General features: G+C 40.2%; 1 protein-coding gene across 7 annotated transcripts in view; it reads right to left on the bottom strand.

Moving 5' to 3' along the window:
* The window catches only part of SLC4A10 (solute carrier family 4 member 10), a 951410-nt gene that overhangs the window by 68292 nt on the left and 861860 nt on the right, over positions 1 to 21258 (bottom strand). For all 7 annotated transcript variants that reach the window (XM_085645437.1, XM_085645436.1, XM_085645442.1 and 4 more), the window contains exon 22: positions 16577 to 16699. In XM_085645437.1, the coding sequence (XP_085501563.1) occupies positions 16577 to 16699 (123 nt within the window). The remainder of the gene's footprint in view (positions 1 to 16576; positions 16700 to 21258) is intronic.

The raw sequence follows: 21258 nt of genomic DNA, 5'->3' as shown, positions 1-21258 counted from the left end.
TTCCCAATCCCGATTAGATTATATTTTCATTTCCAAAGCCCTCACTCAACTCATTACTCACTCGGACATAGGTTCTATCTTAATTTCTGATCACGCTCCAGTCTCTTTAAGTCTGGATTTACTCCCCCCCGTGAAAGGCACTAGGAGATGGAGGTTTAATAACTCTCTTTTATTGGATCCACAGTTTACACCAGCTTTTATGGAGTTTGCCTCTTCATTTTTTGAGGACAATGACTCGCCTCAGTTAACCCCTTCTCTTATTTGGGATACCTTTAAAGCCGCTTCTAGAGATTTCATTATTACATTTGTTGCCCGTAACCGTCGTAAAGCCTCTCAATCTATTCATTTGCTTAACGCACAAATTAAACAATTAGAACACTCCTTTTACCTCTCTAAGAAACAATCTGACCTAGATGATCTTATTAAGGCTAAGCTTTCCTTTAATAAAAGTTCTACTGACTCTGCCAATTTATTTTTACTTAAGTCTAGTGCCAAATACTACACCGCACAAAATAAGGCCGGTAATCTTTTAGCTAGATACCTCAAAGTTAAGAAGGAGCGTACTAAAATTGAATCCATTGTTACTTCCTCTAATGTTGTGGTTCATAAAGACGAGGATATTTTAGCTGAATTCACGGATTTTTATCAACGTTTATATACTCCTGAGTCCTCTCCTGTCTTGTCTGAAATTACTCGATATTTATCCTCCTTTGCTCCACCTTCCTCTTCGGAGGTTGATTTCTCCCCTTTAGAAGCTGATATCATGCATAAAGATATTCTGGAGGCTATCCAAGTTCTAAAGAGGGGTAAGGCCCCTGGCCCCGATGGGTTTACTATAGAATTTTATTCCCATTTTTCCTCCCTACTTCTTCCAAGAATTCATCAACTATTCTCATCCTTTATAGCATCTCAAAAATCTGAGGGTACCTTTCAGGAAGCACTTATTTGTCTTCTCCCCAAGGATGGTAAAGATCACACCTTTTGTAAGAATTATAGGCCCATTTCCTTAATTAATCTAGATTACAACATTTTTGCTAAGATCCTTGCACTTCGTTTAGAAAAAATTCTTCCACAATTAATCGTCAAAGAACAATGTGGTTTTATCAAAGGACGTCACCTATCTGATAATACCCGTCTTTTCTTTAATGTCTTAAGTAAATCTCATTCTCATAAGACGTCATTGGCAGCTATTGCACTGGACGCTGAGAAAGCTTTTGATAGAGTCAACTGGCAATTTATTTTTTCTTCCCTTTCTTGGTTCGGTTTTAGCCCTAAGTTTCTTTCATATGTCTCAATGCTTTACTCTTCTCCTAGGTCCTTTATTTTGGCCAATGGCCTTGTCTCTTCCTCCTTTCCTCTTCTTCGTGGTGTTCGGCAGGGTTGTCCGCTTTCTCCGCTCCTATTTATTTTAGCATTAGAACCCTTCTTAACTAAGATTCGTATGAACGTTGATATTTCTGGTTTCCCTTATGGTTCTACACAGTTAAAGATCTCTGCGTACGCAGATGATATTCTTTTATTTATCTCGAACCCTCATACGTCTCTCCCATCATTTTTATTAGAGGTTTCGAACTATGCATCAGTGTCTGGCTATAAGCTTAATGTAGACAAATGCGAAATCCTTCCTCTCAATAAATTCTGTTTCCATGCTGATTTCTTAGCTTCTTCCTTCAACTGGAGCCCAAACAAAATCAAATATCTTGGTCTTTGATTTACACCTTCTATTAAGGATACTGTGGCTTTGAACTTTAAAAATTTACTAATAGCTCTTACTGCCTCTACGAAACAATGGCATCCCTTGTTCTTATCTTGGTGGGGTAGATTAGATTCTATCAAGATGATGTTGGTACTGTTAGTCTTATTTCTCTTGTCGAATCTTCCAGTTCACATTCCCAAATTCTATTACAAGAATATTTATTCCATATTATCTAAATTTTTATGACAAAACAAAACTGCCAGAATGTCTTTTTCTAAACTTAAATCTCCTAAACATTTAGGTGGTGTTAATTTTCCTGACTTTTCCTCATATCATACTTCCTTTCTTTTTTCTCACTCACTCTACCTCTTTCCTTTCTGATCATATTCCTGATCCCTCTTCTCGTCCTTTGTGGGTAGACGTTGAAACTTCCTTTTTTTATCCCTTTGCGTTTGAAGAGTTTGTTTCATTGTCGCAAGCTCCAAAGAAATGTTCTCTTCCCATCCTTCAACATGTTCGCAAGACCTTTCAACCTATTATTTTGCTCAACCTGGATGACCGTGCTCGTTTTTTACAATCTCCTATTTGGTATAATTCTTTTATCAAAATTAAAAATAGATCTATTTTTTGGAATGACTGGTTATCTCTTGGTCTTAAATGGACTCATCAGCTTTTTCATGATGGTTCTATTATCCCCTTTTCTGTTCTTCAAGACCGTTTCTCTCTCCCCCTCTCTTCTTATCCCAAATATATTATATTAAGAACGGCGGCTCAAGCTACTTTTGATGCTCTTACGGGTACTTCCATTCAATATAATTCTTCTCTCATTTCCTTACCATTTTTACATTCTTCCCCATCTGCTTCTCAAATTTACAAAAAATTGCGAGATTCGTCTGCTCATCGAGTGAAGTCTGCTGTGGAGTGTGCTTGGGAATCAGATTTAGATGACTGTTTTCTTCTTACTACCTGGGATAACATTTGGATCAAAATAAGGAAATCGTCTAGAGCGGCAAATATAACTCAAACTCTATTTTTTATATACAATAGACTTTTAATCACCCCATACAAACTACATCACATTGACTCTTCCATCCCGTCTATCTGTTGGTCCTGTTCGGCTTTAGTGGCTGATCTTAAACATATGTTGTTTACTTGTCCTGCTGTTCACCTTTTCTGGTGCAAAGTATGGCAACAAATTAATTCCATTTATTCCACCAATTTCCCCTTTTCTCTCTCTCATATTTTTCTTGGTAGTCTTTCACAAATATGGTCCTCCTCCAGTGTTAATACCTCCATTGTTGATCTCCTTCTTGCGGTGGCATTTCAACAGATCACAAAAGCTTGGAAGGATACCTCCCTTATTTCTTATCAAGCCTGGTGGTATGGGGTTTGCTATAACCATAGACTAGATAGAGCTTATGTTCACCCTATTTCCCTTGCGATTAAAAGGGACTTATTATGGTTACCCATTACCTCCTTTCTGAACTTGTCTGCCCAACCCCTTCCTTTACATAATCCTTGCAGGGAGGAAGTATCTAAACCTCCTTGATCTTCTTGTTATTATTAATAATTCTGATATTATTAATGTATGAAGTTTGCCAATTTGTTCTATCTCTTTTTGAAGTATTAATTCCTGTATTATGAAGTTGTATTTTTTCTTTATTCTGCCATTTATTTATTATATATTGTTGTAATATGTTTCTGATGATATCCCTTTTTCTTTTCTTCTTTTCTTCTCTCTCTCTTTCTCTCTCTACTCCTTTTTATTTTTCTGAAATGTCTTACAATGTATTCTTTCCTACAAATGTATATTATTACTGTACTGGAACTTTTTTGTTCTTCAATAAAATCCTCTTTAAACTCAAAGAGTGTGCAGTAGAGTGTGAGTGTGTAGTTTATTTTCCGGGTCCTGCCAAAAGTGTGCATTAGAGGTAAAATGTATGATGCACATCCCTAGTCCTGTGTCTGACTGGCTGGCAGTACAGAGTATGTGTTGAACACATGTATGGTCCTGCAAGAGAGTGCAGTAGAAAGTATGTGGAGTATGTGTCCTTCGTCCTGCAAAAGTATGCAGTGGAAGGTATGTGGATTGTATGTGTGCCGCTGAAGTGGAAATATTGTGCCCATGTTATTGCGTAAGCTAGAGGCTTTGTTCAGATGGGTTCTGTGTGACCTGTATATGGCAATGCGTTTGGTCTCGTATGGATAGTGTTGGATGTGACCACTGTGTGAATAATTTATATTGCTTAGCAAAACTTGAGTCTCTTATAGTTCTATTTGCATTTTTATTAGTTGCGTAAATTTATTGGGCTTATCAAAGCTAGAGTCTCTTCCGGTTTTGTTTGTATCTTTATTAGTTCTGTTGTATTTTTATTATATTCTAAGGGAAAGAGGTGTGTATAATCTGCTTTGGTTGTAATACACTCTGTGCACAGCGTCCCTGTTTCCTTGCCCTTCTCAGCCAGTGTATGATGTCATAGAATGTTGGTGAGTGACTGAAGGATAGACAGAGAGAGTGGACTGTGCAGGGAGGATGCTTCACCTGGTGGGGTTTTCTATTAAGTAACCTGCAACCTTTTAAATAAACCTATCACATGTTAATCCATGTGATGTGGCTACCTGACTCCTTTTTACCAAGAAGGAATCTTCAATTACAACACTGCAGCACCCAGAAACTTTCGCTGTCTGCAACCATCTCAGCTGTCTCAGTGCTCTGGCCCAGCTGACTGGGAGAAGGGTGAGGTGCTTGTTGTGGAGTTTGAGGAAGAGAAGCATTCCAGCTCTTCTGAAGGCCAAAGATGGGGTATGGTGGAAGAGGGGCCACAAGGGGCAGGTGAGACTTGCTCGAGCTTAACAGTTTACCATCCGGAGAGCTCGAAACGGCCAAAAGCTAGACACACATTGCTAGCTTGGACAGCACCTGGGGTCACCTCCTAAAATCTTCTAGGGATGACTAATATACCGAGGAGGAGGGGGGAATGAGAGGACCGATCAGGGCGTAGCACTACCCTTACAAGTGCAGGTGTGCTAGTCTTGAGAGACTACCTGTGTGGATTATTTAGTGTACTATGGGGCATATTTACAATGAAGTGACGGAGTGCAGCATTAGCCTTCCTGGCTTAACGCCGCACTCTGCCACTTCAGAAATGCAGGGCTGCACCATATTGTAAATATGGTGCAGCCCTGCATTTCACTCTGCACTGGTGCTAAACTCAGCTGCCTAGCACCAACGCAGGCACCCTTGCACCATAGAGCAAGGGTGTCTGCGTTGAGGGGAAATGTGTTTATGTGCAGGAAGGGAGACCTTGACGTTTCGTAACTTTTATGTGTGCTGCTTCATGCAAAATGTCATTTCTTTTTTTTGGGATTGTTTATGTGCAGGAAGGGTGACTTCCCACACATAAATAATCAATGGCAATTTGCTGTTTCTATGTGTGCTGCACATCGCAGCTCATATGGAAACAGCAAAAGCGAGAGGAACAAAACATTTCTCCTCGTTTTGCCTGTTTAAGACCAGGTTTACCCTGGTCCTAAGTTTGACGCTGCCTCCTATTTATGATAGCCTTGTAAATAGGTGGCAGTGTCAAAATCAATGGGTGTTGCTGGTGGACCGCCCACCACCACACCCATTGCACGCCCCTTACATGCTAAATACAGTGTGAAAGGGTGCCTTAATTACAAGGAAGCGTTAAGCCACATTAGGTGGCTTAACGCTGCCTTGTGAATAAGGCGAAACCCCTATCTCCATCACAAAGTCACTGAAAGTGACGTTGTGGTGGTGATAGGGGCTTGTAAATATGCCCCTATGTTTAGTATGAATAATAAATACTGCCTTTTACACAGAAGATCAGTATTGGACTGGACAATCATCTTAATGGGGGTCATAGTAGTTATTTTGAGTTATGAGCTCTAACATACCTTGCCTTACCCTGAAGAGCCTTTAACTGCTTGGCACGCACTACCACTGAGAGTCAAGTGCTAAAGGGTTAGTACTTACCCCAGTTACTCAGGACCCATAGACGGTTGGGTCCCAGCACATCAGGAGTAAAAGGCTGCAATGCAATGTGAGTGTTCTGACCCCCAAAAACATGTCAAATTGGTATGCATCTATTTGCCATATTTACCTTACCTCTAAGTCACTAGTGTATGGTGCAAAGTATACCCAGGACATGTACATTAAATGGCCCTAGTGGACTGAAGCACATTTTGTGCCACCACTAAATTGACAATGGGAAGTATGACTGCATGCCTACCGCCAGTAATCTGGCTGTTGCGGTTTAAACTGTAAATTCGACCTGTGAAAATAATACTTTTTTACAGGCCTAAACACTCCTTTTAAATATTAATAGAACAACCCTAAATAGACCTTAAATGCCCATTTGGAAGGTTGAATGAAAGTAGGACAGAAAAAGGTTTAGGTTAAACATCTCCTTACAGTGACAATGTCCTGAAAGGAATTTTCACAGTAGCCAGATTAGCTATTGCATTGCAATACATTATTTAAAGTAAATAATATTATCTACACCTAGAAACCAGATAATCAGTTCATTCTTGGACTTAATAATATATTTATTAGACATCTGATTCATTAATAAACTCAGATTTGCAACACATATTCTTTAAAATATATTTTTTAAAAGTTACCTTTTGCCTGCCCAAAGCCTCTACAAGCCCATCTGCCTGAGCTTCCACTTTCATCAGGGAGATGGGCAGCTCCTTGAATTGATATTAGCTCCCAGAACTGAGACAAAGGTGTTGGGTGTGGGAAGAAGTTGGCCTTCCACTGACAGGCCCAGTCCCTTGCATATCTTCAAAGAATGCCTACCCTGTAACTATCAGACGCAGCTCACACTTGGGCCTACCTTCCTTATGTGTAACTAGCCATCCAAGCATCAATAACAGTGGCAGAAGAGCGGCTCCCAGAACTGGTTTTGAGTGACTATAGAGGAGGGTTTTATCATTTCCACGGCCACACTTTGAGGATGGGAATAGGAGCTATGCACAAGGAAGGAAAGAGTCCGCCATGTTGGATTTAGTTAGAGAGGGGCACTTTAGTCTTTTTTGCATTAGGGCACACAGTAACTGCTGCAAAAGTGGGTAGGGTTATCTTTATGAACTCTTTGCTTATTGGTTAGGTAGAGCCCAAGAGTCACCCCCACCCACAGGCTAGCTCCTGGGTGCTTTCTACACAACACTATTGGACCAGTGGATGACAGAAGAAGGACTGCACCTCCTGTTGTGACCTGTGAGGAGAACCCTAAGGGCTGGACCTGCTCCCACTTGTACAAAGAAGTAGACTACAAGGGTTAGTTGACTGACCTCCTGTGAAGTTACAAGGACATAAAAGTTGCAAGAAGACCAGTTTCAACTAGATCTACACTGGACTTTGCTGGTGGCTTCTGTGGAGTGAGTTGTGAATCCTCAAGTGAAATTCTGGCGATCTAGGATTCCTTGGTTGGTATCAGAATGTATTCCTCCCGCCTAACCCTAAAACCAAGGACTTTATAATGTTTTCCATGATTTTTGCCTGGAGAACTGACAGAAGACCAGGACCAACCTGCCAAGCCCATCTTCCAAGGCTGCATTGCTGATAGGCCTGATGTCACTGTCGCACCCACTACATTCTTCTCTGCTGCAGCAAATCTGATTCAGAGGGCCCAACGCCAACCGGTCTCTGGCAATATTGAACCCAATTTGGCTACAACCTGCAGCTTTGCCCCTTTAAAGGAATCAGACTTTGAGAACAGAGTCTAAGTCTAAAGGTATCAATCTTCACTGAACCGGAACCCAAGCAGCATCCGATCAACATTGACTAATTCATGGATGTGAACTCTTGAATATTTTAGCTCAGAGATCTCGTTCTGCAGCACCCCGTCATCAACAACCCGCCTTCTGATCCAGCTTCCTGCCTTGGCTCACTGAGGAATGTACCTTCTCAGACATTTTCTAAGCTGAAGGTAGTTCTTTGAGTAGGCCTACCTGGGCCTCGTATACAACCTGAGTTCCATCACGGTCAGCCTCAAACTTTACCTCTGTCCCGGTTTAGGGCGACCTATTGTCCGCGGCTGATGCTTTGCACTTTTTGATGCTATTTTTTTTTAAGACTTTAAATAAATCAGATCTGTGAGTCCTCGAGTTGGAATTTTGTTGTTTTGGTGTCATTTTGTTCATTAAAATGTTCTCTTTGTTATACATTTAAGCAGGATTTTTATTATATTTTCAACTTTTTAACTGTTTTGGTACTCCTAAATGCTTTACCCATTTCTTAAGTTACACCTGTCTGCTCTGTGCCAAAGCTACAAGGGGTTGAGCTCAGGTTTAAATGACTGAAACCTTTATAGGACCTAACAAAAATATTAACAATATTACTTGTGGTGAACTACAATCCACCCCAACTAATAATCAATTTTCTCACAAAGCTAATATTTTAACATCAACAGTTCTGGTGTGAGTGAGGAAGTTGACCCTATATTCAGTATATTGGTTTTTATAGTGTTGGTGCTTCTGGGCTCATTTCACCATTCTAGCATAAGATACAATATGTCTCACACATGGCTGTCAGCAGATTCCAGATTTGCCGCCATTATGCAGTGCCATCAGGTCTCCTCTGCATATACTCCTGGAGTGAGGACAGATACTCTGCACATCCTCTATCAATCTATAAAAGAGAGTGTTACTTCGGTACAACTCAGTTGTTCCACATTTCTTTTTATATAGAAGCTTCCATACTGCTATTGTTGTTATGCAGTGCACAGGCATTCTAAATAGACTGCCTTGAATGATGCATGATTTTACACCATAGCACAGAGTTGTGTGTGCTCTGTCTAGCCTAGGTTTCTTCTGGAAGCATATTCTTCCTGTACAAATTCATATGACTACAAATAGATAAGCTATGAAGCTATGGATTCAGGGTATCATAATCTTATTCAATCTTGTGGAAATCTAAATTTGCAACAATGGGTTATGAGACCCACACACAAGGGGGGACACACTTTGGAACGAGTGTTCTCTGAAGAACAAACAATGAGAACAATTGCTCTCCTACCGGTGTGTTGGTCGGACCATCACCTGATTGTTTTTCAGTTATATAACCCCAGGATGAATAAACCGACCGCTAAGAAAGTCAGGAACTTCCAAAGCAGGGACTGGAAGGGTCTCCTAAAAAAGGCAACGGTATCCTCAATATTTCTGCCGAATGAGTCCTGTGATGTAAATAAGCAGGTGGAAGAGAACTATGTAACATACTGCGAACAAATAACTAATAGGCTGGATCAAGTTGCTCCGATTAAAAGTCATAAAAAATTAGGTAAACCGTCAGCCCCATGGTTTAATGAAAAACTGAGAAACCTGAAGCTGTGCTGTAGGCAAGCGGAAAGGAAATGGCATAGGGAATATGCAGATGAGGAAAAAATTTCCTGGAAAATGGCAATGGCGGAGTATAAAAAAATTAATTCTTGTAGCAAAAACAGAGATCTTTGCAGACTCTATTCTGAAAGAACAAAATAGTACTCGAAGTGTCTTCAGGATAGTAGACAATCTGATCAATCCAGATTGCTCAAAGAATGAAATTGTGCCTAGTCAGGAACTATGTGACAGCCTGGCAACCTTCTTTGAGGATAAGATTAGTAATATCATTGATGGATTTAAATCGGATAATACGCCCAAGGAATCAACGCCTGTAAAACGGGCAGGGGTGGACAACTTTCACTCCCTAGATCCTTTTAACACACTTTCTGTGGAAGAATTATATAAAATGGCCATGGGGGTATCATCAGGCTTCCCTCTGGATCCGTTACCACATAAAATCTGGAAGGAGCTGGCCCCTGAACTTTTTCCGGCACTACGGGAAATTTGCAATCAATCACTGACCAGTGGTTCTGTGCCAATTTGCTGGAAACAGGCGATGGTAACGTCCCTCCTGAAAAAGGCATCACTTGACCCAGGGTGTCCGAAAAATGACAGACCTATTTCACTCCTACCCTACCCAGTTAAAATCTTGGAACGAGTAGTTAGTAAAGCACTTTCCCAGTTTTTAGAAACAAATCTTTCCCAGTTTTTAGAAACAAATAACATCCTGGACAAGGTGCAATTCGGATTTCGCCCAAGGCCATGGTACAGAGACTGCCCTGGTGACCGTTATGGATGATTTACGTATGCGTGCAGACAGGGGGCAGTCAGCTATACTGATTCTTCTTGACCTGCCTGCAGCATTCGACACAGTAAACCATGGGATTCTTCTGTCCAGGCTTCAAGAGGTGGGGGTTGTGGGCACTGCCTTAAAGTGGTTTCAATCATATCTATCTAATTGACAACAGGCAATAGCCCTCCCCCTTTTTGCTCCAAGTTTTCCAATATCTTGCACGGTTTCCCACAAGGATCGACGATTAGTCCCATATTATTTAATATATATATATATGAGCCCTCTACTTGCTGTTATAAGGGCTCATAATATTAATTTAGTAAATTATGCGGACGACACCCAGCTTATCTTGTCCCTAGAGGGTGAGCAATCTGTATCCCTAGAAGATTTCCATGCTTGTCTGCAGGACACAACATTTTGGCTTAGGGAGAATTCTCTTCAATTTAATTCTGACAAGACAGAAATCCTACACTGTGAAATAGTTAGAATTATCCCTATACTCCCGCCTGACTTCTGGCCTACCCCCACTATTACTCCATTGGTTCCCAGCAACTCGGTACGTAATCTGGGAGTCATGTTTGATAATAAACTGACACTTGAAAATCATGTTAACAAAGTAACTGGGTGCTGCTTTGCCTTGATTAGAGCCTTCTGAAAAATGTTCCCAATGTTCTCAACACAGGCTCGAACACTGATAGTCAGAAGCACTATTCTCAGTAGACTGGACTACTGTAATGCTCTGCTGTTGGAATCACCGAAGTATCTGATTGAGAGATTACAGCGAATACTGACCATGGCGGCCAAGCTGGCATTGATGAGATCATGCCGCTCTTCCGCCTCCCAGGCACTCTTAGAGTTGCACTGGCTTCCAATCTCACAGAGGATATATTTTAAGGCATTATGCATTGTGTTCAAAGCCCTGCATGGTTGCGGACCCAAATCACTGCAGGACTAATTTGCTTGGTATGTACCCTCTCGAATGCTTCGTTCCGCATCGGCCAACCTGGTGAAGATGCCCAGAGTCAGGAAAACTAAATCAGGAGGTAGGGCCTTTAGTACGGCAGGCCCGCGCCTCTGGAATAAACTTCCGCCAGATATTAGACAAATAGACGATCTCCTGTATTTTAGGAAAAGGGTAAAAACCTGGCTGTATCCTCAAGTCGGCCTTTCTACATCTTGCTAATTTTCACTTCAGTAAGTGCTCTTCCACTGGTATTTATGCTTAGACAGGCAATCGTATCCTAGCGCCAGGGTACCCGTAGGGTGTTAGTTGTGCTATATAAACGCTGATAATAATAATAATAATAATAATGAAGGACCCCACCCAGTGGAGGTGTACTGGGCACTTTAGCACACATGTAATGCAATATTTTTTTAAGGAATGAAAACAATTTCGCTTGTTAAAGCCTGCGAGGTGATTTTGACACAAAGCCCATTTTGGCAATCTCAGTAGATCTGACTTTGTGTCAAACGTTATGGATGTTTGCACTGACCCATCCGAGTAACACAGCATTATTGCCCCTTAACGGAAAGCAACACAAAAGAGGTACACGAGAAAAAGCCACCTTTTGGGGGTAAAATATTTGGTTGTGGAATGTACATACCAATGTGTCGATTTGTGTCACTTTCCTTCACTTAGTGGAGACCCAAATCCTTAGTAAACCTTGACATTTGACATTTAAGACACTGAGGCCTAGGTTAGCAAGCATTTCGTACTGGGGCTATGTCACGCAAACCTGCGCAAAATGTTTTCTTATTTACTTTCCAGTGCAAAACTTGTTTTGTGCTGGAAACCACACTCAAAATAAAGCAAAACAGGGCTGCCACTCAGCCACACATGATTTTTGATGCAAAGCTCTATCTACTAACAATAGAAGACAGGGTTTTGCACCCAAAAATAATGCCACTTTGAAGCATGTGTTTAAAAGGAGAAATGCACACTTCTGAAGTGGGAAAAGTTTTAAAGTGAGTCTAATCATAGTATTTTGTGCAGACACCCTTGCACTATGATGCAAAGATGTGTGCGTGGTGCTCAGCTGAATGATTGCATTTCAGCGCTAAAGACAGAGCAGAATAGTGCCATATCTAGGCTTTTCCACTCTGTCCTTGTAATGCAACGTAGCGCATCAACCAAAGTTGCTGCGCTAGGTTGAGTGACACTTTTGATAATCTGGGCCTAAAACTTTTACCATGGAGTGTTTAAACTCTGGTAAAACATGAAATTAAGGCATGCTTGAACTTAAGGCAGACCGCAGTTTTGAGGCAGAGGTAGTAAACAGGGCCAGACTGGCCATACCATGCATCAGGCATTTTCCCAGGAGTCTAGAAGGGTGGGCTGGTTTTGCAGCAGTGGGGTTCCGGTTTTGTTAGTGGGAGCCGGTTTTGCAGCGGTGTTCCCATATTGGACTCAAGTAACAAAAGCAGCAAGCAAGCCTTTCCAGCCTCCCGGGGCCAGGCTGGGGCTTGTCTGAGAAAATTGCCAGGGTTGCTTTGGGTTCCCAGTCAAACAAGTGTGATGACCTCCTTAGAGCAAATGTTTTTATTCTTTGTAATGTGGTATAGGCATGCTTCTAATTTAATGTTCAGGAACTCATTAGTCTTAGATTTTATGCACAATAATTGCACCCTTCCAGGTTTGATATAATAAAGACCCAGTCCAATATTTCCAAGCAGAATTTGTGACATGAATGTTTATGTTATGATCAAGGCCGTACAGATTTGGCAAATCAGACCCCAGAGTTTTCAGAGACAGCTTCATTGGTAGAAGAAAAGACAAACATGCCTTTAGCAAAGGTAGCACATAACAATTAGCATATAGTTCTGGAAAGCAGGATTAAATAAAGGCACACCACTTTCCCTGTGTTAACGCCTGGTTTGTTTTAAGTTTTTATCCAGTCTCCCTCATAATAACACTAAGGAGGAAAATTATCACCTGCCTCCACACTCCACCCTTCTCAAGACTTCTACGCATGGAAGAGCATCTTCATTGTATTTCTGTTTCCTATACAGATGTTTTCTGGGAACAATATATGTGGATCAAATGTACATATGCTTATGCGAGGGGTAAAAGACGATGCTAAGAATTTTTGTTGCAAACGGTGGCCATATTTTAACAACTACAAAGTTTGGAAAGGTCCTTGCAAGTAGAATTTTTGTATAAAATCATAATATTTGCAAGTATTTCACGTAGGTGTCCATTCCTGTACATAAACAATCTTTAAAAAAAATGCCATTTTGTCACTTTCATGTGTGCTGCATGAAGCAGCACACATGAAAGTGACAGAATGGCATTTTAGGATTGTTTTGTGCAGGAAGGGGCACCTTCCTACACATAAACAATCCTCCCCTGCACGCAGACACCCTTGCAATATGGTGCAAGGGGGCCTGCGTTGGCGCTAAGTTGCCATCACAGGGGGAAACGCAAGGCTGCACCATTCTTGTAAATATGGTGCAGCCTTGTGTATCAGAAGTGGTGGAGAGAGGCATCAGGCCAGAAAGGCTAACGCCTTTCTCCGCCACTTCATTGTACATATGGCCCTTTGTTTTATCTTGAAGGAGAATACCTCTGAGCTGTGTTTCCTTATCTGCAACGAGGCAATAGTAGAACTGTGACTTTATTTGTCGTGGCTAAGACTGAATCTCAATCGAAACACATCTGCGTTTTTCTTCATTTAACTGTTCTGAGCATTTGTCCAAAACATTTTGAAACATATATTTTCTAGAGTACCAGTAATGCTTTTTAATATGCACACACACACACATATATATAATATTTTTTTCTTTACATTATTTCCTGTGGGTTATTGATGTTATAACATGCCTCCATTGTTTCTATGCAAGTGTCTTGCACTACTAGTGTTTTTCCACATGTGGTGCCTGTCTTACTCTCAGGCTGGGCTGGAATGCATTTGTGCCTGATTGGACACTATTAGGGGTTGTAGTAGAATTAGAAATGTACTTTGTGAATCACAGTTGTCTGTATGGGTAGCTGTTTCATTAGCATGTCTCTCCCTACACACCTCCTTAATTTTCCAGAAACCTTTTAATTTGGCAATAATTATTCCTGATTTTGCCACCACAACCCATTGTCCCTCCCATATTTATTATTTCAATGTATACCCTCGTGTGAGGAGCCCTTCACCACAAGGGCAGAGATCCACAGAGAGAAGACAGGAGAGTCAGAGGTTGAGATTTCTGGCCGTAGGTTTGTGAATTGCATTTTAAGCATGTGAAGTTGAACTACTGGAGCACAACTGCAGTTCGACTTTAAATATTCCAAAATGCTGTTTGTGAGTCAGGCCAGATGTTTGCTTGGTATAAACATTACACATCCCTCATTTATTTACACACAAACACCCCCAAACACATACCTGAGTTTATGTTTTTCTTTGTATGAGGGAGAAAGTCTATTGAAGAATGTGCTCTAATCTGCCAGCTCAAAATAGCAAATTCAACATTTAGATTTATTTTTTAAAATGTGGTGGGTTCATAAGATGATAAGAAACTAAAGTTTCCCCAGATTATCAACATTTCAGACATCTTGCTGTGTGTTCAATTCATGGTTATAAAGATGTTTTGAGAGGCACTTGAATGAGAGTTGTTCTATAGACAAAAGCCGTAGAAGAATGTGCAATGTGATTTAATATGCCAGTCTAAACCACACTATGAAAAAAAGCTTTCTTTAAAATGTTTCTGTACTCATCCCATACTATGTTTCCCAAGGCTTGTTATGTTTTGCAAATTTCAGACCCTTAAAAAACCAAGCAACACTTTTTCAAGAGTGCTGTGGTGCAGTCCTTCTACTAGCCAGTAACCACAGTGGCAACCTGCCTGTAGAACCACTCATCTCTTTAATGATGGTCCAGTTAAAGATCACAAACCTATAATGCCTTGTCGGTAGTAGTTAACATTAGATGCATATTAGCCTAGTGTGCAAAAAGATGTGTGAAAGATGGGGAAGAATGTATGCTCTCATCTGTGACTGTTACATATATGACCCCTGACGAGGAAATGGTTGTGGCAAAGCCACCTTTAAACACTCTGGAACAATAGCCTCTGCTTCTCTTGAAATAACACCATTAAGAAGAGGCTCTGCTGAATCTGTATCTGTAGACCATTGAAGTGGGTCCTGTTGGTATGAACCCAAGCCCCCGACAGAAAGCTCACCTATCAAGGGTATCTTGAATGCTTTCCCTGCATTCCTGAAGTTGGTTAAATGTATACAACTCTTGCCATAACACGTAAGAAAAGATTTCTGAATAGCTCAGATTCTGCATCAAGATGGACTCAATGGTTGTACATTTCAGATCACATATTTGAATATGGGTCACAACGTAAAGAACTGTCTCCAGAAGAGTATGAGTATGGAGAGAACTCTCCATCCTCTTCTGGGATCCAAGTCTAAGTCCAGAAGAAAGAATCAACATTCGGGGGTCTTTGTATTGTGGATCAAAGCCCTGATCACAGCCTCCATGAAACATCTGGTTTTAGATTCTAAAGACTAGATGAATGGTGAAAAGTATACTTCTGCTGGCAAGATGTACAGATGGAATGCCAAAGAGCTGGGGATAAAAGGACTCAGCAAAAATTTTACTCTGTTGCTTCTTTCATCTTTTAAAATGTAATCGCCACAACATCTATCTTTGGTTAGCATGTTTTGACTTACCTGGTGCTATTTTTTGGCATCTTTTCTTAAAAACATTAAATAACTCAGTGAGAAGGCAGAACAGAGATAAATTCAGAAATTCTTTCACCTCTATATGGAACCCTGAGAAACGTTACAGCGAACCAGGTTGGGTGTTTCCGTCTCGGGGTAAAATAAGTGGGTTAGACCTATCAGACCTGGCAAAGTTTGGGGAATATTTTCGTCAGGCAGTGGCAGCTAGTCTGATTCTGAGAGCAAATGCTTGTAGCTCTGGGCCATGAAATGGGAAGAGGTATTGCCATTGCTAGTCTTTTTGTGTACTTTCATGATCTGCCACAGGCTTGAGAAAATAGAAGGAGCGGTTGGTGATAGGTGAAGAAAGGGAAATGTTGTCCAAATGGCTGCAGCCGATCCCATTAATACAGATAGCACTGTTAACGCTTTGCAGCCCTGACATGAAGGAAAGGGGTACCCAGGAAAAGAGAGACTAGAATGGGTTGGACATTTAGCTGGAATCTCTGGAACAAATTCAAGGAATAAAGTGAACTGTGTATGTTATAGTGTAAAGATACTATTTGTTTATAGACAAACCTGTCAGGCTTCCACGCAGTGCAACTTAACCCCAGGCAATACAAACCCATTTTTTAAAACCTTTTTTCGATGAAAGTATAACAAATCACAGCCTTGAAAGCAACTAAAAAAACTTTTAAATAATCTCCTGAAAGAAGGTACAAGATGGTCACTACCTTAATATGTGTCACCAGCAAAAACAGGCAAATGTCTTATTAACCACACTTATTAATGCCTTTGTTAACCACATGAACGCAAATGGATTCATATAAAATATAGCTTCTAGTTGTATCCAAAAGTTTGTATACTTATTGTGTTGTTTGGCAGATAAAAGTGATTGCAAATTATTCAAGTCTCCATCTAGTTAATTAAAATGTCATGTCCTTTGTTTAGATTTCATTGTGTATTGATAAATGTTGTTTTATGGAAATTTCTTTCGATCAAAACTTCTCAAGGCAATTAATTTCTCATTTACGAAGCACCCTAATTTAATCTTATGAAATTCAAATCTTGTGATGAGTCTTACCTCTTTTTCTAGATCTTCCAATTTCTTTTTCTTACTTTCAGGCATCAAATCATCTAACCAGCTTAGTTCCCGTTTGGTAAAAAATAAATCCATAAGTTTTCTTACAAAGACCAATGCTAAAACCTAGGAAAAGTATTCAGAACACAATAAAGTAACGAAACTGGTTATGACCAATGAACATTTTTCAAACACAGCATTTTTGATACATTGCTTCAGTGCAGTTGTAGATGATCCAAAGATACTACTGTATGCAACTGCAAGAGATATATTCCCCTTGGACACATGTAGGTGCTGAAGCTACAGTGATGTGAAAAAAGAAAACCCTAACGTATTTAGATGTGGCATGCACACACAATAAAGTAAATATGCAAATTAATAAATAACTATAAATAACTATATTGTGGTACTTCTGTAAAATTTGAAAATAACAGTTTAGTTGAATTGAAGAGATTCATATTTAAAATATTTTTACCAAAGAGGTTTGTTACCATCGCTTTGTACAAATGTCCCCGAATAAGACACTTGGTAATAGGCACATGACATTAGGGATTTTTATTACAATATTTTATTACATTTTTGCAAAGCATGATCAGCATTGTGCCCTCATTACAAGCACTAAAATTGCAGTCATGAAAGGGGACTAGGTGAAACATTTTACAGTTTTACTGTATGCCACAATGATCTCCTTTCTGGAATAATTTGATCTAATCTTTCTGTGGTCTGGTTCTTAGTTGATTGCCAGCTTGTGCTGGTCAATTTGCAGAAGTTTCCTAAATCACAGCTGGTTAGGGTTCAGGGCATTCCAGTGCCTGGGTCGCTGAAATGCCAGAGACCTACACCCAAGCTTTAAATGTGGCATCCTGTGAATTAAAAAGTTTTCCTTTACCCAGAAATGCATCACTAACAATCACCAAAATAAGCATTTTACAATGTACCTTTGAGTTTATCTGGACAGCCCTTTAAACTGTTGAACAACATTTTTTTTTATCTGGTTCAAGATGGCTGAATGAAGAATCCTTCATATTGTAGTGATATTTTCCCTGCATAATACAGGCACATGGATCTTAAATTTAATTCTTTAATCTACCTAGAACCAAGAAAGTGAATTTGTGTGAATGTTGAGTGATCTAATCTTTGGAAATATATGCAAAGTCTGGCTGTCTGATTTTGCACACTTTAGTGTCTTTCCATAAGTGTTTTCGGAAACCTGGCGAAAACAAATTGTACTAATTATGACATACCATCACCATTGTTAATTCCCTTAACCAACAGCAATATTACTGTGCATGCAAGAAACCACACCAGAATTTGGCAAACATATGCCTCCTATACTATGGCAATTGGTATTGCTCATTTCAGTTACCTGAGTAAACCCCAGGCATATGAGGATGTTGGCATCATCTGTATACAGTTGAAAATGCTTCTGATATTGCCTGTGTGAGATAGTGCCTATTTTTCTGTCATCACCTCCATTTTCTTTCTACTTGATCTTGCTAGTTTATGAACTGCTTTGGACTGATCTTGATAGTTTATAAACTGCTGTCCAGTTCCCAGTGTATTTGCTGCGATCCCTAAAACATGGTAAAATTGGTTGACTCCCAATTTGCATACTTAACTTCCTATCAAGGGCATATTATTTGGTGCAGGAAATACATCAGTGGCATAGAATAGTTAACTGTCACCTGGAGACTATAGCACATGCTGTGACATCCACTAAACTGCCAAAGAAAACTTGGCTTCAGGCCTGCTTGTGTAGCGTGACTCCTGTAGATTTTAAACCTATAAGCCTGTTAAGATAATCTTTTTGGAATTGGAAAGGCTTTGCAGCCCACAAGGTAGGGTGTCTAGTATTTAAAAGTAGTACATGAAGATATTTAGTGTTAGCATGCACCTACAGAGAATAGCCCTCAAAAGCTATTTTCACTGTGGATGGCTGAAGCTGTCCTATGAGTAAAACTAAAGTTCAGCTAAAATAATAATTCTGCTACCTCTAATTTGAGATGATTTACAGAAATGATTTACCACTATTTTTAATATTTATGAAATTTTAAATCCACCGCTGACTTCAGATTTTTAAGAATTATTTAGGAAAACTAACTTTTAAAAAGTTATACTGTGCGTGAATCTACCTCCAATAGGCAGTTATATTAGTCTGTCAGCAGCAGGCCCCTGCAAGTGCTTCCCCTTAATGAGATGTGAAAAGTGCTCCAAGAGCAAAAATAATGGATTTGGTCTTATGGCGAACAAAGCGGTACAAAAGGGGGTGGTGATGGACGGAGCATCAGAACCAATCAAACACTCACACCCAGTCAACAGATCTGGGTTTGATCCATCACCATTCTTTAGCCCACTCTGCCACCCCAGTTCAGACATGGCCATATGCAAACCAGTCTGACCCTGTGCCTCATGGGAACAGTCTAGCCCGAACTGCCAAGCCATGCCTTTCCTGGACCGGAAACAAGCTTCCTAGGACCGGTTTCTGGCATTTCAGCTTTAAGGCAAACAGGATGTGCTGAAAACATGGGAAGGGTTGACTCTGGGACCCTTATTCTCACTTGTTAGAGAGAATCCCGGAGTCCCCCTCACTCACTGGCTAGAAGACTGGACTTACAGTTTGAGACCTGGGTGGACCTGAAAGGGAGGGCATGCTCCCATTTACACCCTATACAAAGAAGTGGATTTAAAGGGTCAGTTGGTTTACCTCCAGTGTGGCTGTAGGGACACAACAAGGTGCAAGATGACTATTTCCTAATGAACCCAGCTGACTAGTAGCAAATAGACCTGGAATGGGCCTTGCGGTTGATCTCTGCAGGAGTGAGCTATGACTGTCAAGTACAGTTCTGTCAGGTCCTGGGACCCTTGGCTTCATCTAACTGGACTTCTTCTTATAACTCTGAAAAGTTGAGAATTTTATGGCTTCCAGACCTCCTGAGAACAGGGACCACCTAGCCAAGCCAATCCAACCAAGGTGCGACTTTGTTGTGCTGAAGTAACAGGTTTCTTTGCAAGGAGATTTTTTGCAGAAGGAAATCCATTGTAGTGGGTTCTTGGTGAGAGGGTATCTGACCTTGTAGAACTCATGTCAGATACAGCCTAGAACCTTTCCCGGTGGACGATTCTGAGCTCTGAATGTGGAAAAAGTATCTGACCTATCTGCTCTGTGTACTAGCTACTAGTGGTTGAGCTCAGGTTTAAAGGACTGAATCCTTTGACTCGACCTAAAAGGATATGGGACTTTATTAGTTGAGAAGGATGTCTATCCACAACAATTACTAATGCACTTTATTATATATACTGTTTTTTGTTGACCATGATCTCTGTTTAGGTTTTTTTCAAATTGATGGAGGTCAATGTATGCAATGTGCATGCTGTATTTTGATAAATATTTTCTAGCATGACTTCTGTGCCTGAAGTGCTTGACGGCTATTTTGTGGTGATCATCAAATGTATCTATGCTGAGTTTGTTTAACTGTCGGATTTACATGATGCACAATTGTGACTGATTGTGACGCAGGAAGATGATATCATGGGTTAGAGAAAGATTTGTGATTAGTGAGTGGTTGGGCTGTAAAGACAAATTTATGTATTTAACTTTTTAAGTACCTAGTGGTGTGGAATAGCAAAGGATTGAGTGCTGCACCCTTGTGCATGCTAGAATACTAAGTATGCCCCTGAGTATGCCAACTTGAGTGTATGTGTAGCTATTTATATTCAGAAATTTAGAAGTGGATGCAAATACAGCAAAAGTATATTTTACATTAGTTATGTTGCCAAATGGATGTCAGAGTGTCCCCACACACATTGAATCCTACTCCCAAGCTTTCCCAGATTACGTTTGCATATGTAGGGCTAGTTTGAGACTCATCCCATGTTTCACATTTCTATACCCATGTTTGTATCAGAGAAAATAGCGATCAAGAATGGTCACAAAATATCACTAAACCTTGTTTTGGCAGGCCAAATACACTATAGTCATTTTACATATATGAACAGTGAAATTGTAGTTGGATTGAATATGCTTTAGTTCAACTTGTGGGAACAGATTGACCTCAGTTAGAAGTCTGAATGTGGTCGAGGAAATACCACATTTCTTAATTTCCTGGGATCAGTTTGATGAGCTCAAAACATAGAAGTTCTGCCAGAATATCAACATTTTGATTTTGACCTACACATATATCAACTCTAGAATATTGATTGACAACTTATTATCAAGGTAAGTAGGTGTGGAGTTCAGAATAGTGAATCTATACTTCTTTATGGTTGCTTAACTTAATCATAAGTTGATAGTTGATATTGTGGAGTGGATACCCATGGCTGATATTTGACCTCGATATTTTGACATACGACCATATGCAACTATAGGGCGTTGATGGCAGACTAGCTCCACCTCAACTAATCTCCTGGCATTTTTGAGATAATGGAAGATGACTTCAAGTTTCTGAGGTTTCCATCATGGACATCACTCATGAGGGTACCTTTAAAATAGATGTTAAATGTGAGTTTCCAGTATAGATTAGTGTTATATGATGCTTAAAGTCTGGCAAAGCCTAGGATCTCGAAGCATTTTAAAATGGAAAGATCTCCTATGAAGGTCTTCAATATCTTACCCAATGGTAAGCTCAGCGCCATTTTGAAACATTGTAAGCCTATGACAGGAAAGAGTCCATACAAAAATGTAATAA

This window comes from Triturus cristatus, chromosome 3_1 (genome assembly GCF_964204655.1).
Source record: "Triturus cristatus chromosome 3_1, aTriCri1.1, whole genome shotgun sequence".
Classification (NCBI taxonomy): Eukaryota; Metazoa; Chordata; class Amphibia; order Caudata; family Salamandridae; genus Triturus; species Triturus cristatus.
Note: the sequence above shows the minus strand (reverse complement) of the source record. Positions and strands in the feature narration are given on the sequence as shown.